Here is a 17857-nt window from a genome sequence, read left to right as displayed (position 1 = left end):
CAGGGCTCTGCCCATATGTAGACTGCATCATCCACACTGAGATTGGGAAAATTAAGATACTAAACAAAGAGATTCTGGAATCTGGACCTCGGAATCAAGGTCTCCCATCTAGGATATGCCTTTTAGTAGATTTGAAGAGAAAGAATAATGTTCCTTTTATTCACATGGGGAAGGAAATATTCAAGTAATGGCCTTCCTCCCCTAAAACAACACATAAAACCATAGGCGCCCTGAGAATTCTGAAGACAGATCCAGCACATAGTAAACAGTTTCAGGCATGCCAGCTTCCTTCAGAGCTTGCTACACTTATTTAAAGTATCACTTGGGGACTCAATGGCCAACTTTCCACGTAGAATTTGACCTGGGACCATTTTCAAATAGGCTTAAAAGCAAACAGTCCCAAGAAGATATTCTCATTGGCTGAGTAGATCCGTTTCCAATATCCAGCCTTTCTGGAGCCTTCCACTCCAGTCATCCCACAGCACAGCTAAGACATTGTGTGTTCAGCATACTACTGCCTTTGCTTTGGTCCCCATCATCAGCTACCTTATAGGGTTGTTGTGAAGTTTAGAAAAGATAATACAGGCATAAGCACTAGGTACAGCATCTGCCAGCCAGAAGGTGCTTGATAAATGTGATTTGTACCTCACAACTTGAGGACTAGAAAGGGGCAGTGTCTTAAGTGAAAAAAGTTTTCCTTCTAGGCAAGAGCCATGGGAGATCTTTGTGGATCCACTGATTAAATCATTTGTTCAACAAATATTCACTTAGGCCCTCGTCCTGTGTCAGGTTCTATGTTGGGCTGTGGCATTGTAGAGATGAAAGGCACAGCCCAGTTGAATGAGATGCCCACCTCACTCCCTCCCCCAGTGCTGAGCCCCACTGCAAACATGCAGGCCTGGTGAGGCTCCACTGAGGGATCAGAGTTGAAAACCAGCTGGACAGACACTGAGCCCAGGCACAGCCCCTCTTCCACTCAACTCAGCAACTTCTCAGTTCTGCCCAGCAACCAGCAGGAACAGATTTATGGAAATGGACTCATCCCCATGCAATGTGGCCGCAACTGGCTGGAAGCGTTGATGCTAAGGACCTATTTAATTCGTCAGCCTCTATCCATCTCCCCTGCCAACCCTCTACCTATTCCCATATTTAACTTTTGAAAGCCCCAGATTGGCAGAAATAGGATAAGCCTTTTAGCAAGTCTGTACTCCTACTCTGCTGGATAAAGTGGCAGTGCTAAAAGCTCTTTCCAAAGAACCAAACTCCCAAAGCATGGCTTCTCAAATTACAACAGGAATCTAAGTTCAGGTACTGGGTATCTCACTGGACTTCCCAGAGATAGGTGACATCTCTGCTTTTCATCAGCGTGGCATTTGAGTGCCATTCTTTTAGTCCTTCAGAAAACATTCAGTGAGCAACTGATATCCACCAGTCCTTGTGCATGGAAAATCTCCCAGAGGTATTGCTCCTTTGCCTAAACTTTAAACAGTCTTCTCTTCACATTCTTACCACACTGTATTATTGTCATCTGTTTAGTTATCTGCCCTTCAATAAAATATGAGTTCCTTGAAGGCAAGGGCCCTGTCTTTTCATCTCTGCACCCTAAACGCCATAGGGCCTGGTACATAAAAGTCAATAACTACCTGTGAAGGAGACTGACATACAAACCAACAAATACCACACAGCATAGAATCCTAAAACCTCCAAGTAGCAGAGGAAGCTTATTCCATTCTGATCCACAAATGCAAATATGGAAGGTAGCAATAGCCTGGCCAGACTGCAGGACATACTAAATAATGTAAGATGCCACATATTCAAGAAATTGCCTCTCTGGTTCCAAGTCAAGCATGTTTGCATCTAACAGATTTTTTTCCACTTCAGTTTCACAAGTTCTAAATAACGGTATTTTTTCACATTTCTTGGTCTCTTACTATATCCTAAGCACAGTACAGAATGTTTTATGTGTATGTTCTCATTTAATCTTCATAACAATCCTATAAGTTAATTACTACCATCATCATCCCCATTTTACAGGGAGGAAAACTTACCAAGCTATACAACTGCTGTATTAAGTGGCAGGTAGATTAGGACTCACACTCTGATGCCCAGATATACTGACACCAAAGCTTACGTTTTCATTCTCCCTTGCACTTAGAATAACCTGGCAACAAACACTATGATTCTAAAAATTGTCATTAGTATGAATTTAGTTTTCTGACTTTAGAGTCAAACATATCCTTGAAACATGCATAATTAGTTCATGTTAAAAATCTTTTATTTTTTTAAGGCATTCTGTTGTTTTTTTTTTTAATGTATTTTGTTTATTTATTTGTTTAGGCCGCACCAGGTCTTAGTTGCGGCATGCACGCGGGATCTAGTTCCCAGACCAGGGATCAAACCCAGGCCCCCTGCATTGGGAGCACCGAGTCTCACCCACTGGACCACCAGAGAAGTCCCTAGTTCATGGTAAAAATCTTAAGTGAGGGGCTTCCCTGGTGGCGCAGTGGTTGAGAATCTGCCTGCCAATGTAGGGGACAGGGGTTCGAGCCCTGGTCTGGGAAGATCCCACATGCTGCGGAGCAACGAGGCCCGTGAGCCACAACTACTGAGCCTGCGCGTCTGGAGCTTGTGCTCCGCAACAAGAGAGGCCGCGACAGTGAGAGGCCTGCGCACCGCGATGAAGAGTGGCCCCCGCTCACCGCAACTAGAGAAAGCCCACGCACAGAAACGAACACCCAACACAGCCAAAAATAAATAAATAAATAAATAAAATTTTAAAACATTAAAAAAAAAAATCTAAAATGAGATTAAAGACCTAAACGTAAGAATCAAAACTATAAAACTCTTAGAAGAAAACATAGGGGAAAAGCTTTATGACAGTGGATTTGGCAATAATTTCCTGGATATGACACCAAAAGCACAGGCTTTTGGAAAAAATAGGTACGTTGGACTTCTTTAAGATTTAAAACTTTCACTATGTTAACAGGACACTATCAACAAAACAAAAGGCAACCCATGGAATGGGAGAAAATATCTGCAAATCATTTATCTGATAAGGGTCTAGTATTGAGAATACATAAAGAACTCAACAACAACAGCAACAACAAAAACCTGATTAAAAAATGGGAAAAACTTGAAACTAACAACACTGTAAATCAACTATACTCCAATAGAAAAATTAAAATTAAAAAAAAAGGCAAAACTGAAACTCTATATCATTAAACAACTCCCCGTTCCCTCCTTCCCCCACCCCTTGGCAACCACCGTTCTACTTTCTATCTCTATAAATCTGGCTACTTTAGGTACCTCATGTAAGTAGAATCATAGAGTATTTGTCTTTTTATGGCTGGCTTATTTCATTTAACATACTGTTCTCAAAGGTCATTCATGTTGTAGCATGTGTCAGAATTTCCTTCCTTATTAAGGCTGAATAATATTTCATTATATGTGTATACCACAATTATTTATCCATTCATCTTTCCACGGATTCTTAGGTTCCTTCTACCTTTTGGCTATTGCAAGTAAGGCTGCTATTAACACAGGCATAAAAATATCTCTTCTAGTCCCTACTTTTAATTACTTTGGGTATATATCCAGAAGTGGAATTGCTGGTAATTGTATATTTAAATTTTTTGAGGAATCACTTTACTGTTCTCCGTGGAGTCTGCACCATTTTATATTCCCACCAACAGTGCACAGGATTCCAATTTCTCCACATCCTCGCAAACACTTATTTTCTGTTCTTTTTTTTAATACTAGCCATCCTAACACATGTGAGGTGGTACCTCATTATGGTTTTGATTTGTATTTCCCTGAATATTAGTGATAGTAAACATTTTTTCATGTGCTTGCTGGGCATTTGGATATCTTGTTTGGAGAAATGTCTATTCCAAGTTCTTTGCCCAGTTTTTATTTGGGTTGTTTGTTTGTTTTTATTCTTGAGTTGTAAGAGTTCTTTACATATTCTGGATAATAACCCAACAGTGCTAGAACTTTTAAGACATATTTAAGATTCACCTTATTTATACATTTAACTTACTGTATTTCCAAGAGTTCTTTAAGTAATTTAGAATGCTTATTTGCTGGACAATTGAATTATTTTTAAAAATTTAGTTTATAAAAGCAAATATTAACTGTAAATATGTTTAAATATTAATGAAAGGCCCTTTAAAAGTGATTGTTAAATTTGCTATATTTATAAATAGAACAAGATTTGTAAGTTAAAATTAAAAGCTTAAGGAAGAACAAAGTCTAAGTAGTAAGTTTAAAAATCATGTATTAATTTAAAAAATCAAAGTATACAATACCTTTTCTGTACTCTGAACTCTCAACAGAGACTCAGAGAGCTTAGGTAGCTTGCCCAAGGGTTTAGAGGCCTTGAAATTCAGATCTAAAGACAACTGCAATGCTATAATGCCTCAAAAATAGCCTAGACTTGTGCTACAAATCACTTTGAAAAAACTGCAGACAACAAAACAAACAACAATGATGATGCTTCTAAATGCTGTCAACTTATTTGGCTTTTTCATCCCACGAGTTCATTCAGCAGACACTCACTGCATCTCTGTTACATGCCCTGTGCTAGAATACTGAAACGAAGGGACTTGGCTCTTGTCTCCAAGGACTTCACAGTTCTCAATGAGATTGTTTCCTAGGAAACCTGACCTTCAGAAGAAAGACAGAAGCTCCTCCCTGCTGGAGGAGGGAGCAGCTTAGATGGTGAATGGTTCATTAGTCAGTGTGAGTCTGTTCAAAATCTGTTCCTGACTGACCCTAGGAGCCCAGCCATTCTCCCCCCGCCTTGGAAGTTCAGTGGGTCAGGACATGTCCTCTCCTTCTGGGGAGTCAGCCAAACCTTGAATCAAAATCTTCCCAGGTTTCTTAGCCTGCCACCAATTTAAGGAAATCCCAAACATGAAAAATCCCAGTTTACAAAACATATATTAAGCATCAGGAGGATTTGCTTTGTCTCACAGATTCCCCAAAGAGTTGCTTTCAGCAATGAGTATCCCTGGGCTCTTACATTCTGATTCTTTCTACACCTGAAATTCAGTACCTATGAAATGGGAAGAGACCTGTTATATAGAAGGAGGTGAACCTGTGGTATTTTTGTACTTACCATCTGGGACAGTCCCATGAAGCCCAGCAACCTGCCCTAGCTCCTGGATCAAGCCCTGGAAGCAGTCCTTACAGAGCAAATGCTGACAGGGTAGGAGCCAGGCACCTATATCTTGCACGTCCTGTTGGCATAATGAGCAGATCAGTACCGCCTCTATCTGTCCACTTCTGTGTTTCTGGTCAACTAGAGGTCGCCCCATAAAGCTCACACTTATATCCATGCCCATGCATGTGCCCAGAACCGGGGCTTTTCCATTAATATCCTCAAGCGTGAAGCAGTGTGTAGAGTGAGCAAGCTCCACTCCCTGTAAGTGAAGCACAAAGCAGAGTGATTTGCTTCTCTGGGGAGACAGATACTCCTGGACAGGCCAGAAAGGACTCAGAGACCAAGGCCTCAGAAGTCCAGAACTGGAGGCTCATGCCCTACAACAGGGCACAGATTCAACCTCTCACTTGGGCCCAAAAGACAGTCCAGCATCTCTGCTGTGGAAAACAAAGCCTGGAGGGGTCTGCCAGGTTGTGTGTTTATTACAGGGTTTGTTTGCCTTCAAGTGTCCCAGATCTACCTGTGCCTCTCTTTGTTAGTGGACAAGCTTGATCCAAGAGTTCATGTTGGAAAAGAGAAGGAAATGTATTAAATGCCAAGTTTATACCAGGTGCTTTACATACTTTATCTCCATCCTCACAATTACCCTTGGAGATAGGGACTATGATATTTTAAAAAATTAAATAAAACCATCAGAGACAGGATGAGGAAACTGAGGTTCAGAGAGGTTGGGTAATTGCACAAAGACAGACAGTAAACAGCAGAATTCAAATTCAAATTCAAATCCAGGTCAGTCTGATTTCAGACTCCATACTCTTAACTGAAATGTTTCTCAAGCTGAGGTCCACACACATGTCCTCAGGAGCTCTCTCCACCAACATTTTTAAATTAGTGTTTCATTCTGATGAGTTTTTTAAAGTATAAATATTCTGGATCATCTATATATTCATCATGATGAGATTTTAGAGGCAGTGTTGAGAGTTAGGATCTAGTTCTTACCAAGCAGTATTACTTTGTCTCAGGCTAATGAGAAGAGAAGGGAGCAGACAATACGTAAATGATGCCCTCCTGCCCCATGAAGCTAAAATGAGATTATGGCACACAATGATGAATGTTTCACAGTACCTGGAATAGACAAAGGTGGGAGGGAAAGTGGGGCACCATCACTGCGGCACAAGTTTGCTAAACTTAGCCACATCAGGGTGCACCACACTTAAGCTGTAGTGACAGTTTCGTTTAGCAACACATCATCTGCAAATGAAACTAACATTGTTAATTTGATTGTTTTGGTTTTTTATAATTTATAAACTGTATTAGGTTTTGTAATTGTATAAGAGCAGAAGGAGTGCACCTAGTTTTATATTTGTACTTATTTAAGAAAAAAACCAAAGATCATTTAATTCAAATCCGGAGCTCTGTAATTATGCAAATTTGAGAGAACTTTCACTTCAATCCACAGTCTTTCAGAGCCAAGCCCATTAAGGACAAAGGACGACGGGGTTGGGGGAGACCAGGCTTCTTGCGGGCCCAGCAAGATGCCACTAAATAAAGCAATGGGGGGGCTCTCCCCTCTAGTTCATTCTGAGGCTCTAAGGGCAGTTATTCCCCAGACAGCAGCCCTAGTAGGCGAGGTGAGGGCAATCTCTCTTAGAAGGTTTAAATGTGGTAGAGTTTATTTCATTAGACTTTGAGAATACCAGACCTTTTAGTCTTAGAACTGCTTTACATATTTTAATTATTGAGCACCCCAAAGAGATTTTGTTTATGTGGTTATAGCTACTGCCATTTACCGTATTATAAAGTAAAACTGAGATAATTTAAAAATACTAATTCATTAAAAAACAATAAACCTATTACAAGTCAACATGAATAACATACTTTTCAGGAAAAATTAACTACTTTCAAATAAATTTAGTGAGAAGAGTGACATTGTTTTTCCCTTTTTGCAAATTGCATTAATGTCTGGCTTAACAGAAGACTTAATAGAAGCTGGCTTTCCATACCTGCTTCTGCAGTTACATGTTGTTTTGTTTACAGTATATGAAGAAAAGCCAGCCTCACACAGCTATACAGTTGGAAAAGATAGGAGTATTTTAGTAGCCTTATCAGATAATTGTGGATATTCTTTGATACTACTGCAAAATTTAACAAGCGGTAGTTTCTTAAAGGTTAGTTGTAATGTGGAATCTGAAACTACATCAATGAACTTTTCTTACTCTGTTATATTAACATCCACTGGTCTGTATTACACTTTGAACTGCTCTTTTGCTCAGGCATAATTTTTATAACACCAAGCACTGGTGATTTGGAAAATATTCGTTCAATGATTTACACAGATGCTCCAAATATTGACATGTTTCATTATAGAAAAAAAATCACACTCTTTAATATCACCTCTAATTGCATCAGAAAATTCTGTAACTATTATGAAGTTGTCAAACTCATGGAGGCAGCTATAACTTTACCCAAATTCTAATTTTTGCTTGCAAACTCAAATTTTATCATTGGCAACAAATACTGTCAGTTTTCTTCCTTGAGGTGACAGGCTCACTTCATTCTTTGAGAAAATATCTGCCAAATTCTCAAGACTGAATAATCACAGTTTGTCTGTCAGTTGTTCTTTCAAATAAAACTATTGTTCTACAATAATAATAATATAATAATATAATAATAAGGCTAGTGCAGCGTGCAACTCAAATAGTAGCACAAGTGCAATTCCTCACTTCAGTTCCTACTTAGTTCCTCACTAAGTAGCAGAGGTGCTTTTTGCATACTTCTAATTTCTTCACATAGAATATTAAAAAGACTTGTATTCAAGAATTGAAATTTAATAAAAATGGACATTCTTCAGTGAAACTGGCTCTTTTCTTTTTCTTTTCTTTTCTTTACAAGCAAATGCCTGGCAGTGAAGAACACACTGACTCGTCTTTGGCTTTGGCTTTGGCACCATCAGTGCAAATGTCAACCCAGTGAAAAGGGCAAATAACATCTTAGTATTACTATGAAAATTGTTTGACCTTGTGGAACCCCTGAAAGGGTCTCAGGGACCCCTGATGGGCCTTTAGACCACACTTTGAGAACTGCTGCACTAGACTCTGAAAAACAATTCTGGGCATTTGGGGGCGTGGCATAGCTTTCCAAACCAGTGGGCACTACCCAGGGTAAGAATATAAAGAAATAAGTATTTCATTTCTGTCTTAGAAGAGCAATTGAATTAACTCTATGAGGGTAAAGGTTAAATTAAAGGCACAGCAATGGGTCTCTGACTTAAGCAGAAGGGGGGAAGGGCAAATGATCTCTTTTTTATCCCCTTCCTCCTTCTCACCATAACTTACCTCTTCCCTCTCCTTCCTATCTCCCCTGACCTGGGAGAGCGAAGGGGATAGTTTGGCAGAATGTACTTAAGCCAGGAGTAGCCAATTCAAATGCCTCCAGGGGCCAGCCATATAAAGACTGTGGGTTCAGTGTTGCCAAATCTTAGTTTTTTCAAAACACCAGAAATCCGGATTTTTATTTAAATTTTTAAACGTTGGCAACCAATTAAATTTTAAAAAAACATAAGAAAACAGCGTGAGTCAAACAAAATATACCAGCAATCAGCTCTGCTTTAAGTCATGAAGAGACCTGAACTAAATGAAACATCAGGTGAAAGACTGGAAGGACGCACAGGAAACCGCACCTATATTACCTTGTTTACAAACCACCTCTTTTAATATCCCACACCCAGATGTGAGAGAAGGGAGATATTAACTTGGTTTCTGTAACCTTGCCAAGGAATAACAGAGCAGGTCATTGCATGCCACATTGGGAGTTAGAATTTCAAAGATTGTTTGCATGGGTAGTACAGAACAAATTATCATCAAAATAGTATACATTTTCCGGGAAAAAATGGGAGGGAGAAACACCAAGTAATGAGAGAGCACCTACTCTAATGCTAGACTGTGTTGAATGTGATATATTATTTATTTGTTTACTTGTTCACTGTTTGTTTTAGACACAGTCCTAGGCCAGGACTTTGTCTTTCTTGTTCACCATGGTACCTTCCCCTCTTTGCCTGGCACCTATATATAGTGCCTGAACATAGCACACACTCAATAAATATTTCTAAAATGAACAAATGAATCTCAGTATTTTTTCACTATACAGACAAGAAAACTAAGACTCAAAGAGAATATGCTACTTGTTCAAAATCATTCAGCTAGTGAAAACAGAGGTAGGAAATGAACCAAAATTTTTGTGTTCTTTCCATGAATTTTATCATCTAAAATTAAATTAAAACCGAGGAGCAGTTGAATTTGTTGTGCTATTGGATGAACTGCCCTCAAAGATCCTGGCATTCCTCCATTCACATTCTGCTATTCTGAGTTTAATGGCAGCGGGGTTTTCCATCCTAGCTTCCAACAAAGCTGTTAGGAAAGCATTTGCCATGTAGTATAATGAGACTTTTGAAAATCTATCCAGCACAGAAAGGAAGGACACTTAGTCCTCGAGTTATATTTATTTTTACTTTGTAATGAAGAAAACCTTGTGTGGTCCTATGAATTTTCCCCTAAATGCCATATTGCCGTATATCAAAAACTACTGATAAAAGCAAAAACAAAACAAAACAAACAAAAACCCTGAACCTGGTGTAGTTTAAATTGGAAACTATACATGCTGCTGGTACATAAATTCGTACAGGTACAATCCATTTGGAAAAAAAAAAAAAAATATATATATATATATACACACATATAGCAACATAAAATGAATCATAAAAATGTTTATACCCTATAATACAGCAATCTCACTCCTGGGAATTTATCCTAGACAAGTTATTCAACAGAAGAAGAAAAAAGCCACATATACACAAATGTTCACTGCATCATTTTCTCCAATAGCAAAAAACACAATGAGAACAAGGAAACAAAATACATGAGAAAATGGCTTAGTAAATTATAGTATGTGCTGAAGATAAATTACTCTTCAGCTGTTAAAAATAATAATCATGGATACTGGGTAGTGATACAGAAAAAATGTAATAGTATTAAACGAGAAGCAGAAGACAAAAGGATTTGCATACTATGATCATCAGCTTTGCAGATAGCTATGTCTAGATGTAAATAAAAACTGAAAGGTAATATTCAGACATGAAAACAGCATTGTAAGGTATTATAATTTGAGATGTTTACACTTTTTTAAAAAAAAATTTTCTTTCATGTTTTACTGTCTTGTCTATTACATATAAGTTTTAAAATTCTTTCTGAAGTAAATTTGGATTTCTGAGTTTTTCTCAAATTCTCACTTAGAAACGACATCCTGACTCTTCCCATCTTAAATTGACAATCTTCTACTTGAAAAAGGAAAGCAACATAATATTTCCAAATGTCCAAGTCTAAAGGTGGAGAGCAAGAAAACAAGGCTGGATGCACCCATGCTGTTGTTGCTGTCTGAAGGACTGCTGATGAAATCAGGCTCCCAGAGAGGAGAGGAAGAGAGAGGGACCACAGGGCCCTCTTCAGGGTGGCAGTATGTTTACAAGGCCACCTGGAGAGAGGGCTGAGGGAGCAAAAAGGTCAGCACTGCATATACCTGCCTCACCAGGCGGCTGTCTGGCATCCTCTCCCTTCTGCTCATTTCACAGGCATTTTCTGAGGCCCTGACCCTCTGGGGGAGCCCAGATGTCTGAGATGTCACAAGGCCATGTTTTACTTCAGAAGAGATGCCACAGAGAAAGAGGCCTCTTACGGGTCAGGTCCACCATCACGCCCCGTGTGCCTGGTGAGGAGGGACAGATCACCTAGTGCCTCATGTCTGGCTGCTATATACAGAATTCAGCTTTGTTTGCTCTCTCAGAGCTGGCCGACCCACAATGACAAATCCCACAGGAGCCTTATGTTAAAGCTACATGGTTTCCTTGGGAAGAAGAGGGAGCTGGCTAGAAAACCAAAACCAGACAACTGTCCAGGGCACTCCCCCTACCCTGGAGATCAAACCACCAATGAGGAGAATGTTAGGTGAGCACAGAACCCAACACAGAGTACTAGTCTGCTCAGGGAGGCCTTCCATTCAGAAGGATGGCCTGAAGGATAGGATGCAGCCCCTCTGTAACCAAGGAACCTGACAAAACTATCCAGAAGCAGTGTCCCATCAACCAGACTCTACCTCCATGCCCTGGGCAGTCTTGGTCCTTACTTCAGTCCCTATTTACTAGACACCTGAAGGTAACCTTTCATTCCCAAAACTCTGCCCAGCTTACCTCCATTCACAGACCATCTTCCCAAGGGTAGTTTCTAGGTAGCTCAGCTCATCACTTGTGCACTTACTGGCCAGTTTTGATGTCAAATAGAGGACGATCTCTTCTTAGGCCTTGCCGCCAACTCTCAAGGCCTCTCTTTCTGCTGGTAACAGACAGTATGTGATTAAGGACTGAAAGAGTGATGAAGCCCATAATGCTGTGAGGTCAGAGAGGGAGGAGATGCTAAGGTAAAAGCAGGAGATTTGGAGAAAAAAGACTAAAGGCTAGGCCCAGGCTCTATATCTTAGCAGCTCTATAGCCTCTGGCAAGTCAGTCAACCTTCTGTGCCTCAACTCTCTCATTCATAAAATGGGACTAGTAGAGTTGACCTCTCAGGCAGACACATTTTGTAAACTGCAAGGTATATTTGGTTATTCTCACTGTGGGCTGGAGTGTTCTGGGAAGAGCAGAATGTAAGGTAGGGCTTAAAGGTTGAGGAAGCTTCAGGACATCTGGTCAGAAAGAAGATGAGTACTCCAGGCATGAGAAATGGCACTAGCACAGGAAAAAAGGTAGAAGGGATGTGCCAAGTTTGGCTGCAGTAGAAAGCTTGTGCAGGGAAGAAGCCGAAGTTAGTTTGGAAAGGCAAGTGGGCTGTATTCTGCTGGTAATAGGGAGCTATCACACTTTTTGATCAAGTAAGTGAAAGGATGAGAGTCACGTTTTAGGAAGATCAAACTGACAGAGGTGTGAAGGATGGACGATTGGAGGAGGGTTAGAATACAGGCAGGGTGATCACAGGAGGGTGCCGAACTCCAGATAAGACAGAAGATGAGGGCCTTAATGAAGGCCATGGCACGAGGGCTAAAGAGGAGAAAGCAGATTTGAGAGACAGGTATAGAAAAAAAGACACGGTGACAGCGTATTAGAGGAAAAGAATGCTTGGGGACAATTTTCAAGTCTCCCTGACATCACTATCTGGGTGGACAAGGCTGCTCACCAAGCTACAGAATAAAGAAGACACCAGAGAACCGGGAAGATCAAAGTATTTGGATATGTCTATCTAGGATGTCTTAGAATGTCCAAGGGATACTAACCAGAAATTAAGTGAATATATGAGTCTGGAGCTCAGCAACAGAGATGTGAATTGAAGCCACCCAAGATGAGTTCACCCAAGAACACTGTGTACTATGAAAAGTTAAGAGAGGCAAGGACAGAAGGCTGAAGACACCAATACTTAAATGGTGGACAAATATAGAAGAACCTGAAAGGAAGACAGAGAAGTAGCCAGAAAGATAGGAGGAAGGCAAGAGATTAGTTAGAAAAAGAAGTCAAATGGGTAAAGTACAACAAAGAATAAGTGGTATGAGGAAGAGTACATTCAGGTCAGTGTTTGGTTAATTGATGACCTCCATAAGAGCAATTTCATTGAAATAATGGGGCTGAGAGCTAGACTGCAGTGGATTAAACAATGAATGGGAAGCTAGCAAATGGACAGGATTTGTTGACTATTCTTTTGGGGAGCTTGGCTGAAAAGGAAAGAGCAAGGGTAATAAATAGAAACAAGGATAATTTAGGATATTTTAGCTAAAATGTATTTTAGCTGAAGGGAACAAGGCACAGAAAATACACCCAAACACACACTGAGTGACTGAGGGAATGTGATCTTGAACATTGGCTGAGACTTAAGACGGAAAGGATGTCTCTTGCACTTTAGTTTAGAAAGGGTGGTGAGGGTAGGTGCATTCATTCACTTAACGATCATTTGTTGAACATGTACTACATGCCAGGAGCTAGGAGTCCATGGATAAAAGAAAGTAATCCTCCAGCCTTTAAGAAATTTGGTCTAGTAGGAAAGACAAATGTGGATCAACAATTACATAAGAGCTCTGTACTAGATTTTGAGGTGGCACAGTGGGGGGAGGTGAGCAACTATGGCTGAATGGGTCAGAGAAGTATTACAAGAGGAGACCCTTGCATAGGGTCCAGATTGAGAAGGGGTTCTCTGGTCCAGGAGAGGAGGGGGTCACGGGCATGCAGTGAAAATTAAAATGTGGCGGGTAGAAGATTTACAGGGTCTGGAGAATAAAGAACCCTAAAGCGACCAGGCGTTAGAGGTCCCTGAACTCAGGTTGTTCCAACTGAGGACGACAGGGACGATAGCACAAGGGCAAAGGAGAAAGGAAGACCTTGAGCCCACTCAGTAGTGTGGGCGAGAAGGTCCCGGAGGGTGGTAGAGACATCTAGAAAGACTTTAAAGGGAGCAGGAATAAAGGGAGCAGGAAGAGACATCGGGTGGGCACACAGGGTCAAACAGGACCTTGCGATTTCTCACTGCGGCCAGGGGACAAGCAAGCAACCGCTACCGCCCGAGCCGAGCCGACCACCAAAAACAGCGAGACGCATGGGGCTGCTCAGGATGGGGCGGTTGGTGAGCAGCAGAGACATACAGTGGCCCCAGCAGGTTCCTGGGCCGTGTCCCTGGGAAAAGCGCCCGGCCCACCTGGACCCCAGCTGCGTGCACTACAGCGTCCCAAGCCCCGCCTTCCGCGCCAGCGCTCCGCCTCTGAGCCCGAGCGCACGCGTGACAGCACGGAGAAGGCTCTCGGCCCCCGCAGCCTCCGGAACAACTCTATGACGGAGAGTTCACCCCACAGGAAGTGGAAACAGCAAAACCCGCAGCAGCCCAAGACCCGCGACGCCAAAAAAGCTCCGCCCGCGGCCCGGCCTCCGGACCGGAAGTGAGGCGTTGGCTCCGCCCCCGAGCTCGATAGCTCGCGAGACTTTGCAGAGCCCTTCCTTTTTCGTCTCGGTCGCTGACATGGTAGGTGATTTTTCTGATGCGTCCGCATAGTTGCTGGCCTAGGCCGCGATCTTTACTCACCTTGCACCCCAGCCACCTACTCCCGAGCTTGGCCCGGTCCTCCAGGCCGCGCATGGCCAGCCGCAGGGCGGGGTAGCCGGCGTGGGTCCGGGGCGGGGCGGGGAGCCTGGGGCCGCGTGTTCATCCTGCGGTTCGGTTTCTCGAGACACGCGGTCCGGGGTTCCCGGGCGCCTCCCTGATGAGGCCGCACGGCCCCGGGCCAAGCCGTAACCTCGACTTTGCTGAAGGTGCAACAAAGCAGATCCTTGACCCCCAGGCCTATAGGCCTCTCACAGACTGGCAAGCTTCGCCCCCTGCCCCTCTTCCCTTAGGCCTTATCACCAAGCACCTTTTCCCACACAGCCATCCAGACTAAGGAAGACCCGGAAACTTAGGGGGCACGTGAGCCACGGCCACGGCCGCATCGGTAAGTACTGTCTCCACATCCTGGTCGTCCTTGGGCTATCTCTGCATGGTGCTAGCTTCTCAGGAAGTAGGTAACTTAGAGAAGTGGGTTAGTTAGAGCTCTTGGCGGTCGAGTCGGATTGAATTTGATCATTAGCTGTTGGCTTTATCTTTGAGAATTCTCTAGTACCCCAGTTTTAGAGAATTTCACGTCAGTTGGGGGGTTGGAAATTGAGCGGGGTCCAGTATTGAATTGGTTGAAGGTATGGACTACTGTGCTAGTGTTGTGAGGTGGAACACTGCAAAGTGATGATTATCCCAGAGTCTTGAAGGAACAGCATTGCTGGAAGAGGGGTATTAAGTAAAGGCACAGAGGTATGGGGAAATGCTTTTGCGAGAAGTAATATCGAGGGGTTGGAGAAGGCTATTTTAGCCATGTAGCTTTGTGTTTCTGCAGGCAAACACCGGAAGCACCCGGGAGGCCGCGGTAATGCTGGTGGCATGCATCACCACAGGATCAACTTCGACAAATAGTGAGTGTTTTTCGGACTCTGCCTTTCCTGACACTGACAGCTTTGGATTTAGGGGTAGAGGGTAGTTAAGAACATCTTCAACGGGAAGCAAGGCTCTTACCACTCAGAAACCTTGCCTGTGGCTGGGTTTCGTCAAGTTAATATTTGATGTGAACTGAGAACTTGTCACCGAGGCTAGAGTCACGCTTGGGTATCGGCTATTGCCTTAGTGTGCTAGAGTCCTCGAAGAGAAACTGCTGACCTTATTCACTGGCTGTGGCCCTCGTGGCATAGTCAGTCACCGGGTTAGTGACATGCATCAGATTGACTTACACAACTGTTAGATCCGTTTAACGCCCACAAATTAGCGGGGTTGTGTTTTAACTATTTGTTTAGGAGACCTGTGTTACAGGAGTGTGGGGAAGCTGTCAAGTGACCTGAATCCTAGTCTTGGCACTGCCTCTCACTTTCTCAGTGACTTACTTTGGTTCCGTGAAATAAGGCTAGTCTTTTCCACCCGATAGTCTTTGGTGGCTTTTTAAAGATTTGTTTTATTCAAGAAGTGGAGTACCTGCTTTGTCACTCTTCTGCATGAGTGCACACCTTACACTGTAATGGGGGGAGATGGACTGTGGAGATGGTAAACATAGCTTTTTAGTTGGAGTGAGGTAATGGAAATGGTTGCCTTCTTTTCTCAGTCACCCAGGATACTTTGGGAAAGTTGGTATGAGGCATTACCACTTAAAGAGGAACCAGAGCTTCTGCCCAACTGTCAACCTTGATAAATTGTGGACCTTGGTCAGTGAGCAGACACGGGTAAATGCTGCCAAGAACAAGACTGGAGCTGCTCCTATCATTGATGTGGTGCGATCGGTGAGTGAATTGAATATTTTTTGCCTTTCAAAATTCTGGATAATATACTTGCACCTAAAGTCTATACCCAGATACCTACTAGACAGTTACACTTTCCGTAGCATTTCCACGGGTACTTACTGATCAAAATTGAACTCTTGTTCAATTGTGATTCATACAAAACATTTGAAGAGTAGTTCTTCCACTCCCTCATTCATTTACTTCATTTTTTACTTGAACGTTTTCCGATCGGTTATCTTATTCCTAGTGTCAGTGCCCTGATTTGTACGGGTTTCTCACCTGAACTATTGGTAGTAATTTAGGTCAGCTGGCTCTGGTCTGTTTTACACAAGACTGCATGAGGCACAGCCCTTGGCTCTTTATATTTCTTACAGAATAAAATCCTAATATGTTCAATTGTTATTTAAGGCCCGACATTATCTGAAGAGAACCCCCGCCCCCCTCCCCAAAAAAAAGCATTTTTGTATATCATTAGGAGTTCTGGTCCTTGTGTCAGTCTTACCCACTGTGGGTATGGAGGTGGTGGGAATCCTGAGGGGGCTTTCAGTAAAGTTTTAAATTTCCCTTTCTCAGCCTTTTCTTTGAGCAATTCTGATGACCACGACTTGGAGCATTGCTGGAAATGTGATTTTCCTTTTTTGCTTATCAAGTCGTAATTGAATAGGAGAAAGGGTTTGAGCTCTGCCCGAGACTAGAGTCACATCCTGACAGCTCTTGTCCTGGTGTGCTAGAGTCCTCGGAGAGAATCTGCTGGTCTTGATTCACTGGCGAGGGCAGTCAGTGCCCCTGGGAGTGCCCAGATCAGAAACATGCCCTCCCTGGCCCCTAGATGGAGTGGATTGGTAGGCATTTTTCTTCGTACCCATCACAGAGTTGGTGACTGCCACGGTGCATTATAAACCCTTTTCTCTGTTCTAGGGTTACTACAAAGTTCTGGGGAAGGGAAAGCTCCCAAAGCAGCCTGTCATCGTGAAGGCCAAATTCTTCAGCAGAAGAGCTGAGGAGAAGATTAAGGGTGTTGGTGGGGCTTGTGTCCTGGTAGCTTGAAGCCACGTGGTGGGAGATTCATTAAATGATAACAAGTGCTTTTCTCTTCTGGTCTGAGTGAGGGTTCTTTGGCACTTCTACCTCCCTACCTGTACAGAAACCCACCTAACAGGTTCTAGGAGTAAGGGTTTGAGGACCTGGGCTCTTCCACCAGCTCCCCTCAAAGTATGGAAGAGATGGCACCAACACTGAGAATAAGGCCTTGGCTGGTTACCTAATTTGAGGCTTCTCACTTACAAAGCGAGAATGATACCTGTTGGTGCCGTCATACCATTGAAAGGCCTGTTGGCATTGTGTGCTCTGACTTTATAAATGAGTGGGACAATGTGCCCTTAATTGTTCCATGTCAAGGGGGAAAACTCATGATCTTTACAAGATTTTGATGAGTCATGTTGGAAAGATGGGTCAGTGGTAGGATAGAAGTGGTTCTTTGGGACTTACTTCGTCAGTTTAAGGTTCTTACACCTGGCTTCCTCATCTCAGACCAAACCATTCTGTTGATAATCAAAATGTTGGAATGGGGCCCAACAGTCTGAATTTTAAACACACCAGGGCTTTTACACATCAGAGTGGTTTAGATTCTAGAAAGCAGTTGTCAGGATTTATGGGTCCTTGTGCATAGGAGTCTTCATGTTCAAAGAAATAACATCATGAAATGCTAATGATTTTCCTTCCAGTGTGAAATGTATCTAATAGAGAAATTTGGGGAATGCTAAAAGGCCAGAAACCAGAATCAGGTTTCCTAGGGTTTGTTACCTCCTGCAAAACCAAGAAGA

The 17857-nt window shown here is 42.6% G+C and overlaps 2 protein-coding genes and 2 non-coding genes across 8 annotated transcripts in view; 3 read left to right on the top strand and 1 right to left on the bottom strand.

The window, feature by feature from the left end:
* The window catches only part of TRIM66 (tripartite motif containing 66), a 63747-nt gene extending 49784 nt beyond the window's left edge, over positions 1 to 13963 (bottom strand). For 3 of the 5 annotated variants that reach the window (XM_060303551.1, XM_060303548.1, XM_060303552.1), the window contains exons 1-2: positions 13702 to 13962; positions 11403 to 11541 (exon numbers count right to left, since the gene is read on the bottom strand). The gene's annotated coding sequence lies outside the window, so the exon portion shown is untranslated. Of the gene's footprint in view, positions 1 to 11402; positions 11542 to 13701 lie in introns of all 5 variants that reach the window. The other 2 variants (XM_060303553.1, XM_060303550.1) reach the window with 2 other exon arrangements.
* Positions 13964 to 14089: 126 nt separating this feature from the next.
* On the top strand, positions 14090 to 17125 carry RPL27A (ribosomal protein L27a). Its single transcript, XM_030831333.2, has 5 exons — positions 14090 to 14205; positions 14608 to 14671; positions 15107 to 15182; positions 15860 to 16034; positions 16953 to 17125. The coding sequence occupies exons 1-5, from the start codon at positions 14203 to 14205 to the stop codon at positions 17079 to 17081; spliced, it is 447 nt and encodes a 148-aa protein (XP_030687193.1). The 5' UTR covers positions 14090 to 14202; the 3' UTR covers positions 17082 to 17125.
* On the top strand, positions 15350 to 15479 carry LOC115839627 (small nucleolar RNA SNORA3/SNORA45 family). Its single transcript, XR_004034122.1, has one exon. It is a non-coding gene; the product is annotated as a small nucleolar RNA SNORA3/SNORA45 family (small nucleolar RNA).
* LOC115839628 (small nucleolar RNA SNORA3/SNORA45 family) lies at positions 16719 to 16847 on the top strand. The gene has a single exon (XR_004034123.1). It is a non-coding gene; the product is annotated as a small nucleolar RNA SNORA3/SNORA45 family (small nucleolar RNA).
* Positions 17126 to 17857: the final 732 nt, after the last annotated feature.

The sequence above is a fragment of the Globicephala melas genome, chromosome 8 (assembly GCF_963455315.2).
Source record: "Globicephala melas chromosome 8, mGloMel1.2, whole genome shotgun sequence".
NCBI lineage: Eukaryota > Metazoa > Chordata > Mammalia > Artiodactyla > Delphinidae > Globicephala > Globicephala melas.
This window is presented reverse-complemented; position numbering and strand designations above follow the sequence as displayed.

Bases quoted from the DNA above. Each gene is read 5' to 3' on its own strand.
- RPL27A (XM_030831333.2), top strand. The intron at 14,672-15,106 runs GTAAGTACTGTC...GTGTTTCTGCAG, and splicing joins CCACGGCCACGGCCGCATCG to GCAAACACCGGAAGCACCCG. The intron at 15,183-15,859 runs GTGAGTGTTTTT...TTCTTTTCTCAG, and splicing joins AGGATCAACTTCGACAAATA to TCACCCAGGATACTTTGGGA.